We start from the raw sequence: 17,235 nt of genomic DNA, 5'->3' as shown, positions 1-17,235 counted from the left end.
CATTTAAAAACTGCATAAATGATAAACACTACACTTGCCTGAAAAATGAGCATGGTGCACAAGTTATCCTGGAAAACAACAACAAACTTTCGCAATGCAGATAATGTGTAGTTATGTCGAGTAACTGATATGATGGCTGGATTCATTACTCTGTTGAGAACCGTATTGTAACTACAACAATGTGTCAACCAAACCCTTTCCACCACACAACAGAACTGTGTTTCTTTTGTATTCTCTTTCGTTCCAAGTTGATCAAATTAGTGTTTGTTTTCCTCGCCCTATTTGAAAAGTTGCCTTTGTGTTGATTCACTGACATGTTCCTCTTTTGTAAAATGTGCTTCCGGTATGTTTAGATAATGCAGCCACCCAATCCAAGTCAAATCTTTTTGACAGACAAACACCAGATATGCAGTGTCTACTTTTGTGTATACGTACAGACACATACAGCAATGTTTCGTCTTTTTCTTTTTTTTTTTTGCTGTAATCTCTTGCCCTGCTGCTTTGGCTCTGTCTCCCTCCTATAGCTGTTTTTTTTATGTCTTTTTTTTTTTCTTTTCTTTTTTTTTTTTACCACCTCTCACAAACTATTGCCTCTTTGTTCACACTGTTATTCATTGTTATGTTGTGTTCACTACAGAGGCTTGGAGCCAGACAATGGCCTTGTTATCTTGACTACTGTGGCCCACTGAATGTGCAACAGTTGGTATTAGTGGAGGCTGCCCGGGTACCCACAATTCAACTTACTCACAGCAGGTCATGCTGGCTCCATTGAGTGAATTAGACGTTTGAACTACACTGTTTAGCTAATGCAGGTTTAGTTTTGATGCTTCAGAGGTGGTGTGTTCAGAGAAATGGGGTATATTCATGGTTGCTTGGCCTTCATAGTGACTGACATGATCACTCTGGCAACTCGGTTCCCCAGTTACTCTCCTGCTTGTGCTCAGTGGCTCTCATCTCTGCTGAATGATATGAATAATTTGCAGCACTTTGCTTTTGAACGAAAGGTTTGCAGGACAAACACGGTCGAGATTGACAGTTTTGGCTCATGCGGTAGTATAATATTTTGAACTGTTTTTCTCTGGTGTTTTGTTGCAGGACACAGGCAGAGATGGCCCATACGTGTCGTGGAACGATAAATTTGGCCACGGCACACATCGACACAGAGGATGCCTGCAATATTGTACTTAGCAGCGGTGGCCGCACTTACCACCTGAAGGCCAGCACAGAGGTGGAGCGGCAGAGATGGGTCACAGCGCTGGAGCTGGCCAAAGCCAAAGCCATCCGCATGATGAATGATCAGTCCGGTAAGAAGAGCTTCAGTAAGCATATATGGAAAATTGGAACGAGTGCAGCGTGTTGTTTTGTTGTGTGAGTGCACACTACAGTAGCAGACAAGAGCCACTGATGGAAGATATTAATAATCCCAATCTATTTATGGATTTCTGTGGTGATAAATTCAAGGAAAACAAACAAAAGTGTGTTTGTTGTATTTATCTTGGAGGAAAGAGTTATTCAAGACAGTTTCAACTGAGTTTTCAGGCCAGCCTACATTATCTGATGTATTTGATCTTCCTGCAGCCCACCGGTCTTCAGCATCCTCCCTTTTGATATTCAACACAGCCTTTTTCAGCTCGCGCTTTTCTTTTCTTTTCTTTTCTTAATGTTATTCTCATTCCATTGTGAGCCAGGAGAGGGCAGCGCTGACTGTTCAGTCAAGTTGGAAAACAAACTGGTATATGCTAATTGTACTGTGAGAACTGAGCCTTCATTCAGCCTCCTCCTGACAGCAAAACACTTTCTGTTCCAAGGGGACTCATTCTTGTATGGTTGTGTTCGATGTAGTTGGTCAAAAGGCTGTGGGAAAAGCCTGGGAGGATGGTTTTTCTTCACGTTTCACCCTGGCATCCTCCCAGAACCTCTCTGCCCTACTCTTTAACAGAAAGGATCTGTGGAGACGGGCTATATTTCCTCTGGCCTCCATTTGAAAGTCAAATGACTAAATATAGTCTGGAAGGGGGGGCCATGCAAGCACTTGTAGTTTCATCACTTCCAGAAAGTATGTCAGTATATTTGTATTTTCAAAAGGTTAGACTATTGAACAACCTGATTATTTGGTGCATGTGTATGCACAATTATCTGATGGAGACGTGATCTCTGTGAAAGTTGTTGTTTGACTGCATTTGTTTTTGTTTTGTTTTAAAAGTCCTTCCACAGTACAAACCTTTTGTGTTGAACGTGTTTTGTGTCTTTTTTTTTTTCCTAGAGTCATTTCTGAACCAACGATCAAATATATTGTTGCACTTCAACAAATGCTTGCACTAATCACTGAACGAAAGCAAAGGTGTGTGTGTTTAAATGTAACGAGCTGCTTTAGCTCGGTTTAAAAAATAAATACATTTTTAAAAAAAAGGTTCTTGTCTGGTTAAACTAGTGGGTTTCCTGTTTGCCCATGTGGGGTTGCTGCAAAGGCTTGAAATGTGTGTCTGGCATGCTAAAGACTGTTGTCATTCCCTTTACAACTCTGTTAAATGCAGCGTTTTACTCACATTGGTTGGTTACTTAGCAGGTTTTTTTCAATCTTTTCCTTCTCAGAAAACCCTTAAAATAAACAAAAAAGCTTTACAGGTTTAACAAAAGCATGAACACACACACACACACAATGAAAACAAAAGCAGTTCGGACTTTTTAGTTTGAATTACCTTTATAATTGCTGAATCCTACAATTCCCATAGTGCAACTCAGCAGCATCTTTCCCTGCCTCCTAATTGCAAGCATCAGGTGTTTTAGAAGTCAAACGGCCCCTTCTCCTCCCTCATGAGCGTCAATAGACTTTTCAGTTGCTGTGTTATGTTCCTGAACTTAAAAAATCAAGTTGGTCTGTTCTGCAGTCAGTTTTATTGTAAATTTCATCATTCAGGTTCAGCACTCTGTCTGAGCTTGTTCAATGATTCATTTCCTTATTTAAAACACATGAACTTGAAGTCCTCAGTATTTGTTGAATTAGAGCTGCAACAGCATTAGTCTTTAAGTATAAAGCTTTGGGTAAATGCTTTTGAACTTTTAAGAAAGAATACACATGAGTCTTTGTGTTTTTCCTTTCACAGCTAATCTATCTGTGGGAGGAGGATTTACCAGAATGTGTCAAAAGGGACACTCTATGAGCGTGTCTACAGTAAATTAGATATCTACTAATACAGCTGCTACAAAGAGTAATGCTTTAATACCACAGTGCTTATCTAAATTGAATTTATAGGTGATTCTGCACTCAGTCTCCAGGAGTGTCTTTGTGCATGGTGTGAGTAGACAAATGTGGCTCAGTGGCAGGATGCATGCGTTCATTAACCCGCACTTCACTCTATCTGTAGAACACTTATCGATCTCCTCAGGAGAGCACAAAGTAAACCATGTGTATGTGAAGGATGTGCCAGTACACACAAGTTACAAATCAATATGCTTGATATAATCACTGTTTCTCTTCCATCTTGTCCTTTTATGTTTTCAAAAAATATCCTCTTCTTTTAAACAAAATCAAATCTTCAATTGTAAAATTCCTGCTTCTTGTGATTCCACAGCCCTTTTTTTCCCCTCTTCGGATTTATCATGTGTATAACTGACCAGAGTTGTGACTAAGTTATACATCTAGTGTTACAATCTCTATCTATCATTTAAATTTACAGGCTCTCATGTGTAAAATATCTGTCCTTTCCCGAGTTCATTGGGTTGTAAGGTTGGCTTTAACTCTAAATAATTGGAGGCAAGTAAATTCACCAGGTGGCAGTGTTTCCTCTCACTTCAGCGTGATCTCCCTCTCCCAGCTTCGCCACCTAGTTTTTTTTTTTTTGTAGTCCATTTTACAGCCAGTGGAATCTACTGGTACAGTGATACTTTACACAGTTTCAATTCTGAAGAAGTCGAAAACGTGAAAAGGTGTGAAATGGGATCTGAAGGGATTCTGAGAGAAAAACATTGATAGATGCTGGACCCTGTTATCAAATGAGGGCTTTTCCATTCAGAGTTGAGCTGGGTTTTTATCAGATATGGCTGGGATAGGCAGAGAGAAGCGGCACCTTACATTGAATTTTGTGTTACATATTTGAACAGTAGTCCATTAATCTTTGTCTGCATTTGATCTGACGGCTTGTGTGTGATATTTTCTGTGAACCCGCCATATTCACATGTTAACTGATCTACTGGCTGCAGTTTAGTTTCATCTCCTGCTTGTGCTTTTTCCTTTTATTCCCTTATTTGCATATCGAAGCCTATCAAAGGCAGCGCTCTGTCCATGGTCCTGAAATCTTGTGACAATCTAATTTGATTGAGTAAGAAAAGATTCGAAACACCTCTTAGAGCACGATTCATTTCACATTTATTTTTCACTGCCCCCTCCCTCTTGGTCTCCATCTCTTTCCTTTTTTTCTTTACCCCCATACATTCTGTCCGACACTCGTGCTTCCTCTCTTTTCCAGTCGCCCTCTCGCTTGCTGTCTGGTTTTCCTGCCCCCTCCCTCTTTTGCATTCTCCCTCTCTCCCCATCTCTCTCTCTCTCCCTCGATAAGCCATTTACTCTGCTTTTCTTTCAGTAGGGTATGGTCCAAGTGGAATGACCTTCTTTTTTCTCCAACTCTCCTTTTTGCACTGGGTTTCTTTTAGCATAAAACATTGATATTGTCCTGCACATTCTGGACAGAAAATAGGTACAAACAGGAAAAAGCACAGGCTCTTCTTTTTGTAAGTACTCATCTTTTTTTGGATGTGTGTTGTGCACCTGAATGAGTGTGTATGTTTGTGTATGCAAACGTGTATCCTGTAGTATTATTACGTGTCTCTATGCATCATATGTCATATCTGTAGATTGATATATCATCATGGGTATCTCTAATTTGACTCTCCGTCTGAAGCAGAAACTGTCAGGGTGATGAGAAAAAAACCCACAAGAAGTTGATGATGTGACTTGTAAAAATCCAGAGTCTGAAATGGCAAACAGAGTGTTTCTGTTTCGTGTTTACAGTGAGTGGATTGCTCTTGGGAGCACTTAATGTACGCGATTAGCAAATATTGCAATAAATCTTGGCAAAAATGTGGACACTAACAGACTTCATGAAAAATGTAACGAATCATTTAGTAGTTCACGAACAATTTGCAGTGATATTTATTATTTATGCCCATTGATTTAACCCAGTAAAGTGTTTTTATTTCTCTCACATGACTCTCATAATAAATGTTCAGGACTACTGTATTAATCAGATTGCGTGGTTGGCATCTTCTGTAATTCTGTGACGTTATGTAATAGATTTCTATGTATTTATAATTGATTAGCAGCTGTAGGACCTGTCTTGTGTGACATGCTGCTTCCTGTAAAAGAATGTAATGAAATGACAGATGGTATGCTTATCGTCTTCATCAATTAGTTCTGCCGTGGCTCTGTATTGCAGCGCTTGTCCTTGTTTGTCTTGGATGTAAGAGCGTGTTGCCGGCAGAGGTCGATTTGCAAGATCTGCTCAGTCTTCGGTGACAACTGAAATGGAGATAAAGAGATCAGACTCACATTCTGCCCTGTAACATAACAAACGTGGCTGAAGCCAGATCTCTTGACAAAGATCACACACGCTGCGGCTGTCCGAGTAGTTAACCAGCCAAAAATGATTGTCACACAGCTCCTCCGGGTCCTTTTTTTTTTTTTTTTTTTTTCTTTCCCCTGGCATGTTTTTAACATATTTGTTTGCCTTATCCTGTCGTGTGTCCCTGTGAATCTTGAGCTTTGCTGTCTTTGCTGTGGACCTAATTTTTCTGGACTCACACTCCCTCCATATTGTTGGCCATGCTGACACATTGATGTGAGGTTTACAAGCCACCTGCTGTTTCTTCCGCTGCTCTGATGTTTTCCTGTTAATCTCTGCCCGCTTTCTTTCCATGTAGTGAATTATGAAAAAACACAAACTAATCAAAAACCATCGGGTTTCCTCAGTCGATCGTCCACATGGTAACGCCCACAATTCTTCTTGTTACACTAAATAGTTGTGATTAACATGTTGTATGTGCATGATCTCTGGAATTTGTAAGATTACGACACTTTTTCTTCATACTTCACATAAACACTGTTTTGTTTTGGCGTTTTGCTTTGAGAATGTATCTTCAATCAGTACTCCTCATTGGTGCTTTCAATTTGAAAATATGAACAAAATGTATTTGGTAATAAACAATGTGAACCATAAAACTGGCACAAAACACAGAATTATCTAGTAAGTCATCTCTTGGGTGAATTCTTTGCAAACAGCTGATGACACTGTAGGACAGTTAGACTCAGATGAAGATGAGATAAAACTATCAAACTACTTCATGCAAACATTCCAGGAATAAATGTATTCCATTTATATTTTGAATTTTTCATTTGTGACAAATGTGTAATTTTTTTCTTGAGATATTCTCCAACAACCCAGAGTGTAGAAATGTTCTAGTATAGTATACCAGTGAGTACTTTAAAGAGGGTCTTTGGCCCACTCCTCCTCTCTCAAGCCTACAGTACATTTTTTTTTTTTTCATTTTATGAAACCACACCATAACAAATGTTGGATTTTAGCACATTAAATTCTTAATTCAGTAGCTGACTGCTGCCTTGTTCGGCAATATCCTCACATGCTAATGTGCTAAAACATTAAAGAGAGCTTTGTTGGCCTAACACACTGCTTTGGGCTGAGTATAGATCGTAAACAAGCATGCACACATTGGTTTCTGTGCATTAAAACACCCTCTTCCTGCTATTATGCTGCACAAGTGCTTTGAGGTTTAAGAAGAAAGCCCTTTACTGTCAGTTTATTAACCTTTGGATGTCATCCTCTGTTTCAGTTATTCTAATCCTAAATACTAAGAAATAAATGATATAGTTAAATGTCTTTATATTAATTAACGTAATAGTTATTTCCATTTGTAGTTTTATTAAACAAAAACATTGTCGTCCATGTTTTCTCAATTAATTTCTCATGTATATCACCAGTGAGTAATTAATGACATTTTGTTTATGTTCTTCAGGAATCAAAGCTGTTGTTGTGGCTGCAAGTCTTGTCATGGATTTGAGAGGCTTTGTAATGGTTCAAGCACACTTTGATCATTGCTGGATTATATTGAATTAGAGTAGCATTTGGAAATATGGCTGGTCAGATTAAGCTGTTTGAGTAAGTAGCTTAATTCACTTAATGTAGATTATAGTATGGAGATGGATTTGTTTTGAATTAATTTGAACATGCACCACTTGCTTGCAAACAGCATATGTTGATAAATTACATTTGTCTTTTTTGAAGCTTTGCACTGGCCTGACTTCCTGTGTCTATTTACCATGAGTGTTAAATGCATAATAATCCAATGAACATATTCTTATCAGTTCTGAGTCCACACAGTCATTTGACAATAGAGGAGCTCTGTTTAAACTCTGTATTGCCAGAGAATCCACACAGTGTGACTGGTATCATTATCGTGTCCTTGGTTTCTAGTGGGACTTGTCTGCTCCGAGTGTGTGAACCGACCTGCTTCTGCATGGAGCCTGAATTCATTAATAACCTTTCATTGTGTCCCAGTTGGTGCTTACATTTTCTCTTCATCGTGCCCTCTCCAGCTTTTCTGCTTTATCAGCACCAAGGAGATTAGGAAATGGAGAATGCTGATTTGAGGAAGTCATTAAAATATACATTTCTTAGACATTGTTTGAGGCAGTCAGCTAGGTCTACAGTAGAGTTCAAAATTTTCTCTTTTCTTATTCTGCTTCCATGGACTTCAGTGATGGCGTTATTGCATCGGTCAGGTGAAGCGGCTCCTTTCAGCCTTCCAGGTGTAACACGTGTGGTATCCTCGCAGCAGTAGAGTCTAACCGTACTTTGACCCTGGTGTAGGGTTTGGTGAGTTTGTGCTGCTGTTTAAAAGCCACCAACAATGAAAGCTTGGTGCTTTTGTTCTTTTGGAATGTGATGCTGGATGCAGTAAAACAAACACCCCAATCATGCTGTAAATAGTATAAAGGGGGCTTAGCAGGAGAAGCTTTGGTAACAGCATTCAGGTCCCCAGTGGACACACTGTGGACCTTGTTTAGGTCGACACCGTTTCATATTAATGCTGTTCTGTGTTGTGTGTGTTGCACTTGTTTTCAAACATGTTTTAGAAATCAGTGCATTTTTATCTTTTACTCTATTATTGATGTCTGATTTGACCAACTGGCACACCCTTTGTTTGAGCAAAGTGCTTTCTATGTATTTTATAAACAATGCTTTATTGCAGTTTGTATTGAAGCTCATGTTCCAACAAATACAAATTTCCTTCATCTTGAAAGCGTTCATATTGGCACAGCTGGTGTGTGATCCTACAGGGCATCAATTTCTCTGGAAGGACTGGTGATCGCTGTAATGGCACATATGTGTTACATCCACCTGGTTTTCCATTACAGCCAACCCGTAATGAGGTGCGCATTACAACAATTGCCCATTTTTTTTCCATTAACATGATAGGTTTGCTTTACCACAACACCAACCTCCAACCGTATTGTCAGACAAACAAATTTAACAAAAAGCAAATACAGGTAACACAAACAGGCCTTCCACAGCTGACCTGTTTGCTTGAGCTCATTTAAGTGCATATGCATAACATCATACAGATTTCACAGAAGTGAAACTCTCCTTCTAATATACAGTGGTTTAAAGTGCTAATTGTTCTGCAGCTCTGGAAATATTTGGTTCAGTTTAATGCCTTTAAAGATTCTTTTCTAAATCCAGTACTGTGCAAATTGGGTGGGGAGCTGCGACAATGCTTAAAAAAAAGAAGACGCAATAATAGGTTGTTTTTAATTTTGTAAGCTGCATAGTCAATTCGCAGGAGAGGAATCTGTGTTACCGCCCTTTGTCTTTAAGGTGGCATCACACTTCACACACAGTTTTTGAAGGAGCTTTCATAGAGGTTGGTTTAAAACACCTTGCAGAATTAAGCACATGTCTTCTGTGGATGAAGTCTGGTTCATATCTTTCTGTGTCTTCATTCAAACCCAAACATACTTCTTACTGATAAAATAGGGGCTCTGGAGGGGGGCCACGCCACCTCTTCCAGGACCTGTTTGTTTATTTTATGCTCTCTACTTTTTACACCCTGGCTATATGTTTCAAGTTGTTTTCCACTGCTAAAAAAATGAATTGGAGCTAATTGGAGACCTTCCTGTTGGTATTACGTGTTGGATAAAAAGCATTAAATTACATCCTGTCTACAATTGTAGCCCGTTCTTATATAATTCCTTCTTGCAAGGTCGACATACTTTTGAAAATCAGAGGATGTTTGTCTGTTTTTGAGGACCTGAAAAAGCATTATATATTTAACTTTTTTGAGGAAATTGTAGAGTCCGGGCACTTCTTCTAGTCTGAGTAACTGATGCTCTGTCAGGCACAATGATGAACGTCGGTCTGTTGAGTTAGTCAAAATGATAGAGGTTCTTACACAAGTTGATTTTTTTCTTCATATCTTGGTTTGCATATAAATGAGGGAACTTTATTTTTAACTTCGTACCTGCTTAAATACACATTGTGAGATTTTAAAAGGCTCCTCACACAGAAGCGTATGAAGCTCTGACACTCGCAGGTGCTTCCTTGAGTTTGTGAGTGATGATTGTTTGCAGGTAGGACTGGATGAGGACTGGATGACTCATTACCCCAGCGTATTGACAGTCAGCTGTAATTTCACTGTACTGCGTGAGGCGGTCTTATGAAGTGTCTGTTTGCAATTACTAAATCATCAAGTTGATGCACAGTCCTCTTGCTGTGAGCCAGTGCGAGCACACACAGGAAGCAATTACTCTTAACTTTTACATTTGTGGTTAATTAAAGATCTTCTACCTCCTTTGGAGAACTGGGTTATTATTGCATTAGAGGACCCTCGGTTTCAGGGTCACATGCTGTATTTCTGCCTCCTATTTAAAAGCGATGCGTTTCCTCAGTGACAGTATATCTGGAGTAATGTGGCTTCATGTGGCTGTCGCTTCTGTTAACACACCGCAATGTTTTAAAAGGCCTCAAATTCAAAATGGAACCTCTGAAATGTCTTCAAAGTATTTTCTTTTCTTCTACATGATAAAACAACCGTTGGACTGGTTTTAATGAGCTTTGTGTATTCAGGCTGTGGAGGCTGCAGTGTGCTGGTTAATGCTGTAAATTACCATAATGAGACTATTACTTGTGCTTTTTAAGCAGCATCTCTCTCTTTAGTTTATCTTTCAGGCAGATTGACCTTCTACTGTCACTTCACCACTTTAAGAATAAAGGAGGAAACTTTAGTTGAATTTCTGGTGAACTTTGACATTTCAAGAGATCACAGTGATTTCAAGCCTTTAGATTGATTCTAAAGCTTTGTTTTCAACCTATAAAAATTAAAACATCCCATAAAATCCTTTTTTTTTTTTTCGAGCCCTATTTCATTACGTAGCCAAAACCCAACTGATAATCAGTGCCAGTGACCTGAACAAGCATGGGTTTGAATTGCGGGAGGAAGTCGTATGAAGAAATCAATGCAGGGAGAACATGCCAAGCACTACATCACTGCCCCAAATCATATTATATATGAAGGAACAAGAGTGCAGTACAAAGTTGTGTATATTTCATGATTGTCTAACAATGTTTCACAGTCAATACCAGCTTTGATTCAATTTATTGCGATTACCAAGCTGTCAATACCGTAGAACATTCAAATACTTTCATCTTGGGCTTTATTGCAGTTTTAACTGTGATGAAAATTTAATTCTTAAGAGAAAACTGTCTAAAGTTTATATAAAATGCAGCTGAAAAAGCTTTACAATAAGTGCGACTGGAAACAAAGCTCCTTTAAGCCAGCAGCTAAGACGATGACGTGTGATCTGAGGCTGCGCTCGCTTTGCATGGTGAAACTAGTGAAGAAAAGAAATGATGAAGGTCAAGTATGAAATTAATTGTGGGTTCATGCTTCATTGCCCCTCGAACATGCCCCCGGACTTTCAGGCGACGTATTTATTTACAGTCCAACAGTCGCTCCCCTTCGTCAGCGTTTCTCTCACCTCATTACAGCCTGCAGCGGCTCTCCCCCGTTACCTGTTTCTGCTGTTATTGGATATTTTCATTGAATTGCTGCAACTGAGATATTACAGTAGACAAGGCTTCATGTGATTCTAGCTGTGTTTTTGACCAAGGGATTGATTGCACAGCTTTTGTAATTCATTGTAATTTCTGTTTTGCTTGAACCTGATTGATGAGTTAGATTATTGTATATTTAGAGGTTGTCCATGATACCGTAATTTCCGGACTATAAGCCGCTACTTTTTTCACTCGCTTTAAACCCTGAGGCTTTTAAAATGACGCGGCTAATTTATGGATTTTTTACGGGTTAACGGGCTTCATGCCGCCAGATTCTACTTCCACATGGAGATACATGCTGTTTTGAGTGCCTTTGCTTTATTTCTGCTCTTTGTGACCTCGTCTTGTGCTGCTTTCTGTGGTCCAGAACGGCCATGAGTGATGCATTCAGGTGCATCACGTAAAGCCGCCCTGCTTGACTCTGTGGCTGAGAAACCTTGCTCCTCAGAATCACAATCAGCAAATAACCGATAAAATACTTTATCAATAGAGATAAAACCCTGTGATTCTCTCTCTCTCTCGCTCTCTCTCTCTCTCTGCTGGCTTCTCTGCAGCAGGCTGAGGTCGCACAAACACACAGTACAGGAATTTCCAGAACTATAAAAGACAGATTTGTGGGAATTGATGAATATGACCAATCCCTGTGTTCCCGCAGTAAAATTTCTGCCCTGTTACAATGTGGACACCTGTGGCTTATATATGTACTTTTTTTTTCTTTAAAATTTTTTTGCTTATATCAAGATCCAGAAAATACGGTAATTTTATTATTTGTATATTGCAACACAGTTTTCCCAAACAGAAAATGCATTTATTGGAACATTTTCTTTTACCAAATCTGACAACCTAACTGACTTTAAAACTAAAATAATACTGTTTTCAAATGGCAACATAAATATTTCATGTAATGCATGTAATGAGACCATATGAGCTTGATCTCATTTTATGATCTGATTTATAATTTAAGATGTACGTATGTATTCCCAAAAATGGTTTTACTTGTTATCACAAATAAATCCTCACCCACACACAAGACAATTAAGAGGGGTGGGTTTTAACCTGATCAATTTAAAGTCTGTAATCACCTCAACTGTCCAGGAGCTGAACAAAAGCTTGAACAGGTACAACATGCAAACACTGCACAGAAAGTTATCGTGGCCCAATCCAGAGCACACAAGTGACATTTTTTCTAAAAGTGCTAACCGCTACACAAATTTGTAGCCGCTTCCGGTAATATAATGAATATATATGGGGGAAAAAACACAGCATGAAAAACAACTAAAGACAAGACCAATCAGAGATTTCTGACGTCCGCCAAAGGTTGACCTGGACTCGGAGAAGAAAAAACAATATTTACGGATCACCTCCCAAATTTAATGGACTCTTCCATGGTTTAATATCTATCTTTGGTGAAACATTTTACAAAATCTATGCTGTAGTTGTGATGTAATCTTGCTAACAGACAGATAAACAAATATACACCGATGATTTTATCCCGTCTTTGGCAGACGTAAAGATGAATTTAATGTGGTTATTCATGACTCCTGGATGACTTTTAGGAAAACAGTCTGACTCTCAGATTGCTTTTAAGTTGGTAGTTTTGGTGAAAATCATTATATCATCATATTGCCGGGTCAACAACAGTAGATGGATTACTGTAACAAAGTTTTATTGTGATGGAAATAAATCCATGATGTAACATGCAAGTAAGAAATTAGTCGAGGTAGCCAAGGTGACCTTGGTTTACAGTACAGTGTGACACGCTGGTAGTAACGTTGAAATAATGACCTTCATGTAGTTTAGAGGTGAAGACCTGAGCTCTGCTGTGTTGATACTGAGACTGTCGGAGGTCAGAAGTTAAGTTGCCCATCAGCAGCTGCAGATCATCACTATGAAAAGCTCCTGACCTTATGCCCTTCTCCTACTGCACCACTCGGAGTTCATCTCAAATATTTTCATCCACAATGTCGCACTATGTTTGTGTTTCATTTTTATTTTTTTTTAACAACATAGTTTTTTACCTCATGCCATCTCTGCAATTTGTTTTTCCTTATATTGTTGACTTTTGCCGACAAAGCAGGGAAGCAGTGCATTCTGGTCTTTGCTGTATAAATGACTGCTGGCTGCCGAATCCTATCTGCTCTCGACTTGACTCGCTCACTCCCGCCCTCCCTTTCTTTTCACTCTGCACTGCACTGAGAGACGCATGTGGAGGAGAATTGTAAATGTGTCGAGCTGTGTGGATGTGTGAATGCAGAGTGCTTGTGTGTTCCTGGAAGACAGGGAGGCATGCAGGAGGGCAGATAGGAATTACAATTGGGGGACGCCGACATTGCTCCCCCAGTCGTTGTGTGTTTGTACAGGATGTGTGTGAGAATGCAGGTATGTGTGTGCACGCTGCAATGCTGAACAGGGAAAGTCGCTTCCTCAACCCCCCCCCAGCTGGGATTATGTAGCGGCCCAGGCCAGCGCTGCGTCTCAGGGAGCGTGGAGTGGGATTAGGCCTGCACAGAGTGGGATGAAGGGCCGAAGCTGCTGGGAGTCGGGGACGGTCCGCTCCCTCTGCAACTCGGGCTGCCTGAGTAAACTCAACCGGGGTCAGTACAGTAACGGCTGAAACTGCAGCACAGGAGCACGGAGCTGTCACACTCCTCTTCATCTGTCCAACGACAAACGCTTCTTCATCCTGCCATCTCCTTCTTATCGTACGTCTGAGAGGTAGCTGTCATTCCTCCATTCGTCTCCCTCTTCCTGGCATCTGTCCTCTTCCGCCATGGATGCTCACATTTCTCCTTCATCGCTGCACTGTCTCATGTTAAAAAAAAAAAAAAAAAAAAAAAAAGCGGTCTGGCATCTTTCTTGTGCTCTTTGCTGCATGCATTCACCTTCCCTCTTTCCCCTCTTTCTCCCCGTGCTGCTCCTACTCACACTCGTTCCCTCTCCTCTTTGCGCCTGCTCCACCTCGCATTTGCATATGGATGAGACGGGGCCTGGCAGGCCTACGTGTTGTGTTGGCAAAGTGTATCTGCACGCACATTATTAGTGGAGAGTTCAATGCACCATTAGGGGACAGTAAAAGGAGATCTGTTGTAAATCCCATGGTCCTAGCACCTGTTTGTTATCATGTAGGGGTGGTGAGGAATATTATTGAAAAAAATTTCAGCTTTCCACTAACAAGAAATATTATAGCGTGTAAGCCGTTGACCACACAGGAAAGGATTCTACACAGAACAAATCGATATACTATTACTGGTTAATGACATCGTATGATATGCTTTGTGTTGCCTGTATGATTATGTTGTTACCATTGCAGCTACAGAGATATACATTTGATCTATCACTGTTTCCTTTGCGTTTCCAAGAAATGTTTTCACCTATCTCTGTTCATTTCTCTTCACCCATGGCAGAGTTGAACAATGTGGAGTTGAACAGCTGTGCTCTTAAGCCGCGGGCTCTCACTCTCCTCACTTGTCTGTTTGTTCACTGGAGTGAAGTTGGCACAGGTAGTGCAGTGTATGCTGTTTTAACATTTACTATAGTATTTGTTTTACACTCTTCTCCTCAAGTGTATGTTGTGATGGAACTACAGGAACATGAGTCAGAAAAAAGATCTTTATCAGTCTCTGCATCGATCCAAAGGCAATAACCTGGAAGACCAAGTTCCATTACTGAGTGGCTCCAGGGTAGTTTCTGAACGTCATCAGTTAAAAGAAGTTCAGTGAAATGCCACGTACTGATGTCAAAAGCACTTTGACATCAAGACTCTGTGTTCTGGTCAGTGGACGGTGGTTTTCGGCTTCTGCCAGACTGTAACTTTGTTGTTCTGAATGTCTGCTGCTTGACCTTGTTCTTCTGAGTCTTCAGGATTTTAACAGATGGAAGCAATCCAACACTCACTCTATCCCTCTCAGTAAAGCCAGAATTGACCCTTCTTTTATTCACACAAAACTTTTCTTTTCAATTCTTTTGGCAAGCTCAATAGTTCTTTTGTGAATCCAGTTAGCTTCGAGGTATGACCAGCACTGGTGTTGCCACCCAGCTGGTCCTTTTGCAAGAGGATAGTGATGACCACAGCAAAGGCTTGTAGTATTTTCTTAGTTGAATCCGATTCAGTTCAGGCGATCACCTAATCCACACCTTGTTGAGATAAAACAGGTGTGCCTGTTGGAATTCAACTGAATGGCTGTGATATATGTATATATACAGAAGCACTGCTCTTTTTCCTCTTTCCAATATAGTTTTTGATATAACCTAAACCAAGCATACAGAACAAGCATATGACATCAGACCCGATTTTAACGAAGTCCTGTTTATGGCACAAAGCGCATACAGTTGTTCAATGTGAATTGCTGAGAGGTTGTTCACACAGTTGAGCTGTAGCCTGGGGCAAGTTGAAACCACACACTAAATTGGAGCGCTCAGTCTTGCAACCAGGCTGCTGTTGAGAAAAGCAAAAAAAAAAAAAGGGGCAGCCTGAATAATGAGACACTTTCGATTGTCCCAACTTAGCATGGCAGAGAGAGAAGCACACACATGCCAAATACATCGTATCTTGCTGACAGCCATTTTCACTGGCTTGAAAGCTGCTCTCCAGTTTCAGGCTGGAATTGGGGTTTGTGAGCTAATAAGGCAGCAAAAGCCAATTCTAATGAGGAAAGTGCATTTATTTCTCAATACAAGAATCATGTTATATGCTGCCAAAAGAAAAAGTAAAGCATAAAGATAATTTCCCAAGTGTCTTTAAAATATAATTTAGAATAAGAAAATGCATCCTGCTCAGTTCTTCTGGTGAAAATAAATAATCGGATAACAAATAAAGTGGCCAACAGAGATTTCTTTTTTTTATTCCCTCAAAGAAATTGTCAGACCGCTGTGTTTCATGAGCCTGGACTCATATCTGTTTTCAATTGCTATATCAGTCCTCCAGCATGAGGGCCTGCCTTTGAAAATCTGTCCTCCCTGACAATGAAGTGTTTTCTTGTGCAGTGGAAATTTCTAGGTACACTGATGCCACTGTGATGGGCAGACTTATTATGAGTGGCTTTCTTCATGCGTAAAACCTCTCCTGAAGCTTCGCTCCCATGTCAGATTCTACATATACTTGTCAGTCGCTTCTTATTCAAGTATGCTTCTGGTTCTGCTTTGAGACTTTTCCATTTTGGAACTTGTACAAATAAATACATAGTTCACATTCATCAACCAAAAGATATCGCACAGCGCTGCAGAAGAGGTAGAAAACAAAAAGTTTTCTCCTCCCCTCGATTTAAAAACACAGCCTGTTGCACATACTGAAAGCATTTTCTCAAGAGGGGTCAAAGCACGGGGTCCGGTGCAGAGTGTGCCTGCCTCTGCTGTCGTCATTTAAAAATGACCAGATATTAATGCACATAACTTAAGAGTACTTATGCAATGCCTCCTAGACTTCTCTGCAACAATCGCCTCTATGGCTCCTTTTTCTTGCAGCACTGGCAGCAGCAGATGGATCACAGTTTAGCTGTGCTCTGAACCGACCCTGACCTCAGTGACCCTTTATGAACTCTGACAACACTAATTCAATAGTGAGTACTTATCAATAGTCTGAGCTGTCAATAGGAGATCTTCATGATTGTTGAGTTGTTGAAAGTCACCTGGCTTTGTTGTTTTGCCATTTCAGTGATGAAAGAGACGAGGCTGATGGGAAATGATTTGATTCGTTCATTACAGCAAAAATCCACATTTAATAATGTTTTAAGACAAAGCTGTATTATTGAGAGAAAACAATTGTCTTGTATTGACAAACTGTATGTTATTATGTTAACCTGACAAATGTATTGTTCATTTGATCTAATTGTTATATAGTGAATGTGTCTAAGGAGGACTCGTACCCGGCGAGAGTCAAGTTTTCTTTTAAGTTATAAGTCTTTGGAGTGTAGTGCCAGATCATTTTGGTAATTACTTGAGTGAAATACTTGTAGTATGAATGTAAAGATTTTTTCTTCTTTCTCCTAATGAATTTGTAAATTACCCCCCCAAAAAATGTTATGCATTGACATCTGTTAATAGTCCACTATACTGTAAGCCAGCATATTTATGCTACTTGTGATGTAGATGTTTTCTGCAATTATTTGGGGGGGAA

The 17,235-nt window shown here is 39.9% G+C and overlaps 1 protein-coding gene across 1 annotated transcript in view; it reads left to right on the top strand.

The window, feature by feature from the left end:
• Positions 1 to 17,235, top strand: part of osbp2b (oxysterol binding protein 2b) — a 51,584-nt gene that overhangs the window by 7,161 nt on the left and 27,188 nt on the right. The window contains exon 2 of the mRNA XM_080467296.1: positions 1,096 to 1,304. Coding sequence (XP_080323422.1) covers positions 1,096 to 1,304 — 209 coding nt within the window. The remainder of the gene's footprint in view (positions 1 to 1,095; positions 1,305 to 17,235) is intronic.

Source organism: Lipophrys pholis (assembly GCF_963383615.2).
Source record: "Lipophrys pholis genome assembly, chromosome: 7".
Taxonomy (NCBI): domain Eukaryota; kingdom Metazoa; phylum Chordata; class Actinopteri; order Blenniiformes; family Blenniidae; genus Lipophrys; species Lipophrys pholis.
Note: the sequence above shows the minus strand (reverse complement) of the source record. Positions and strands in the feature narration are given on the sequence as shown.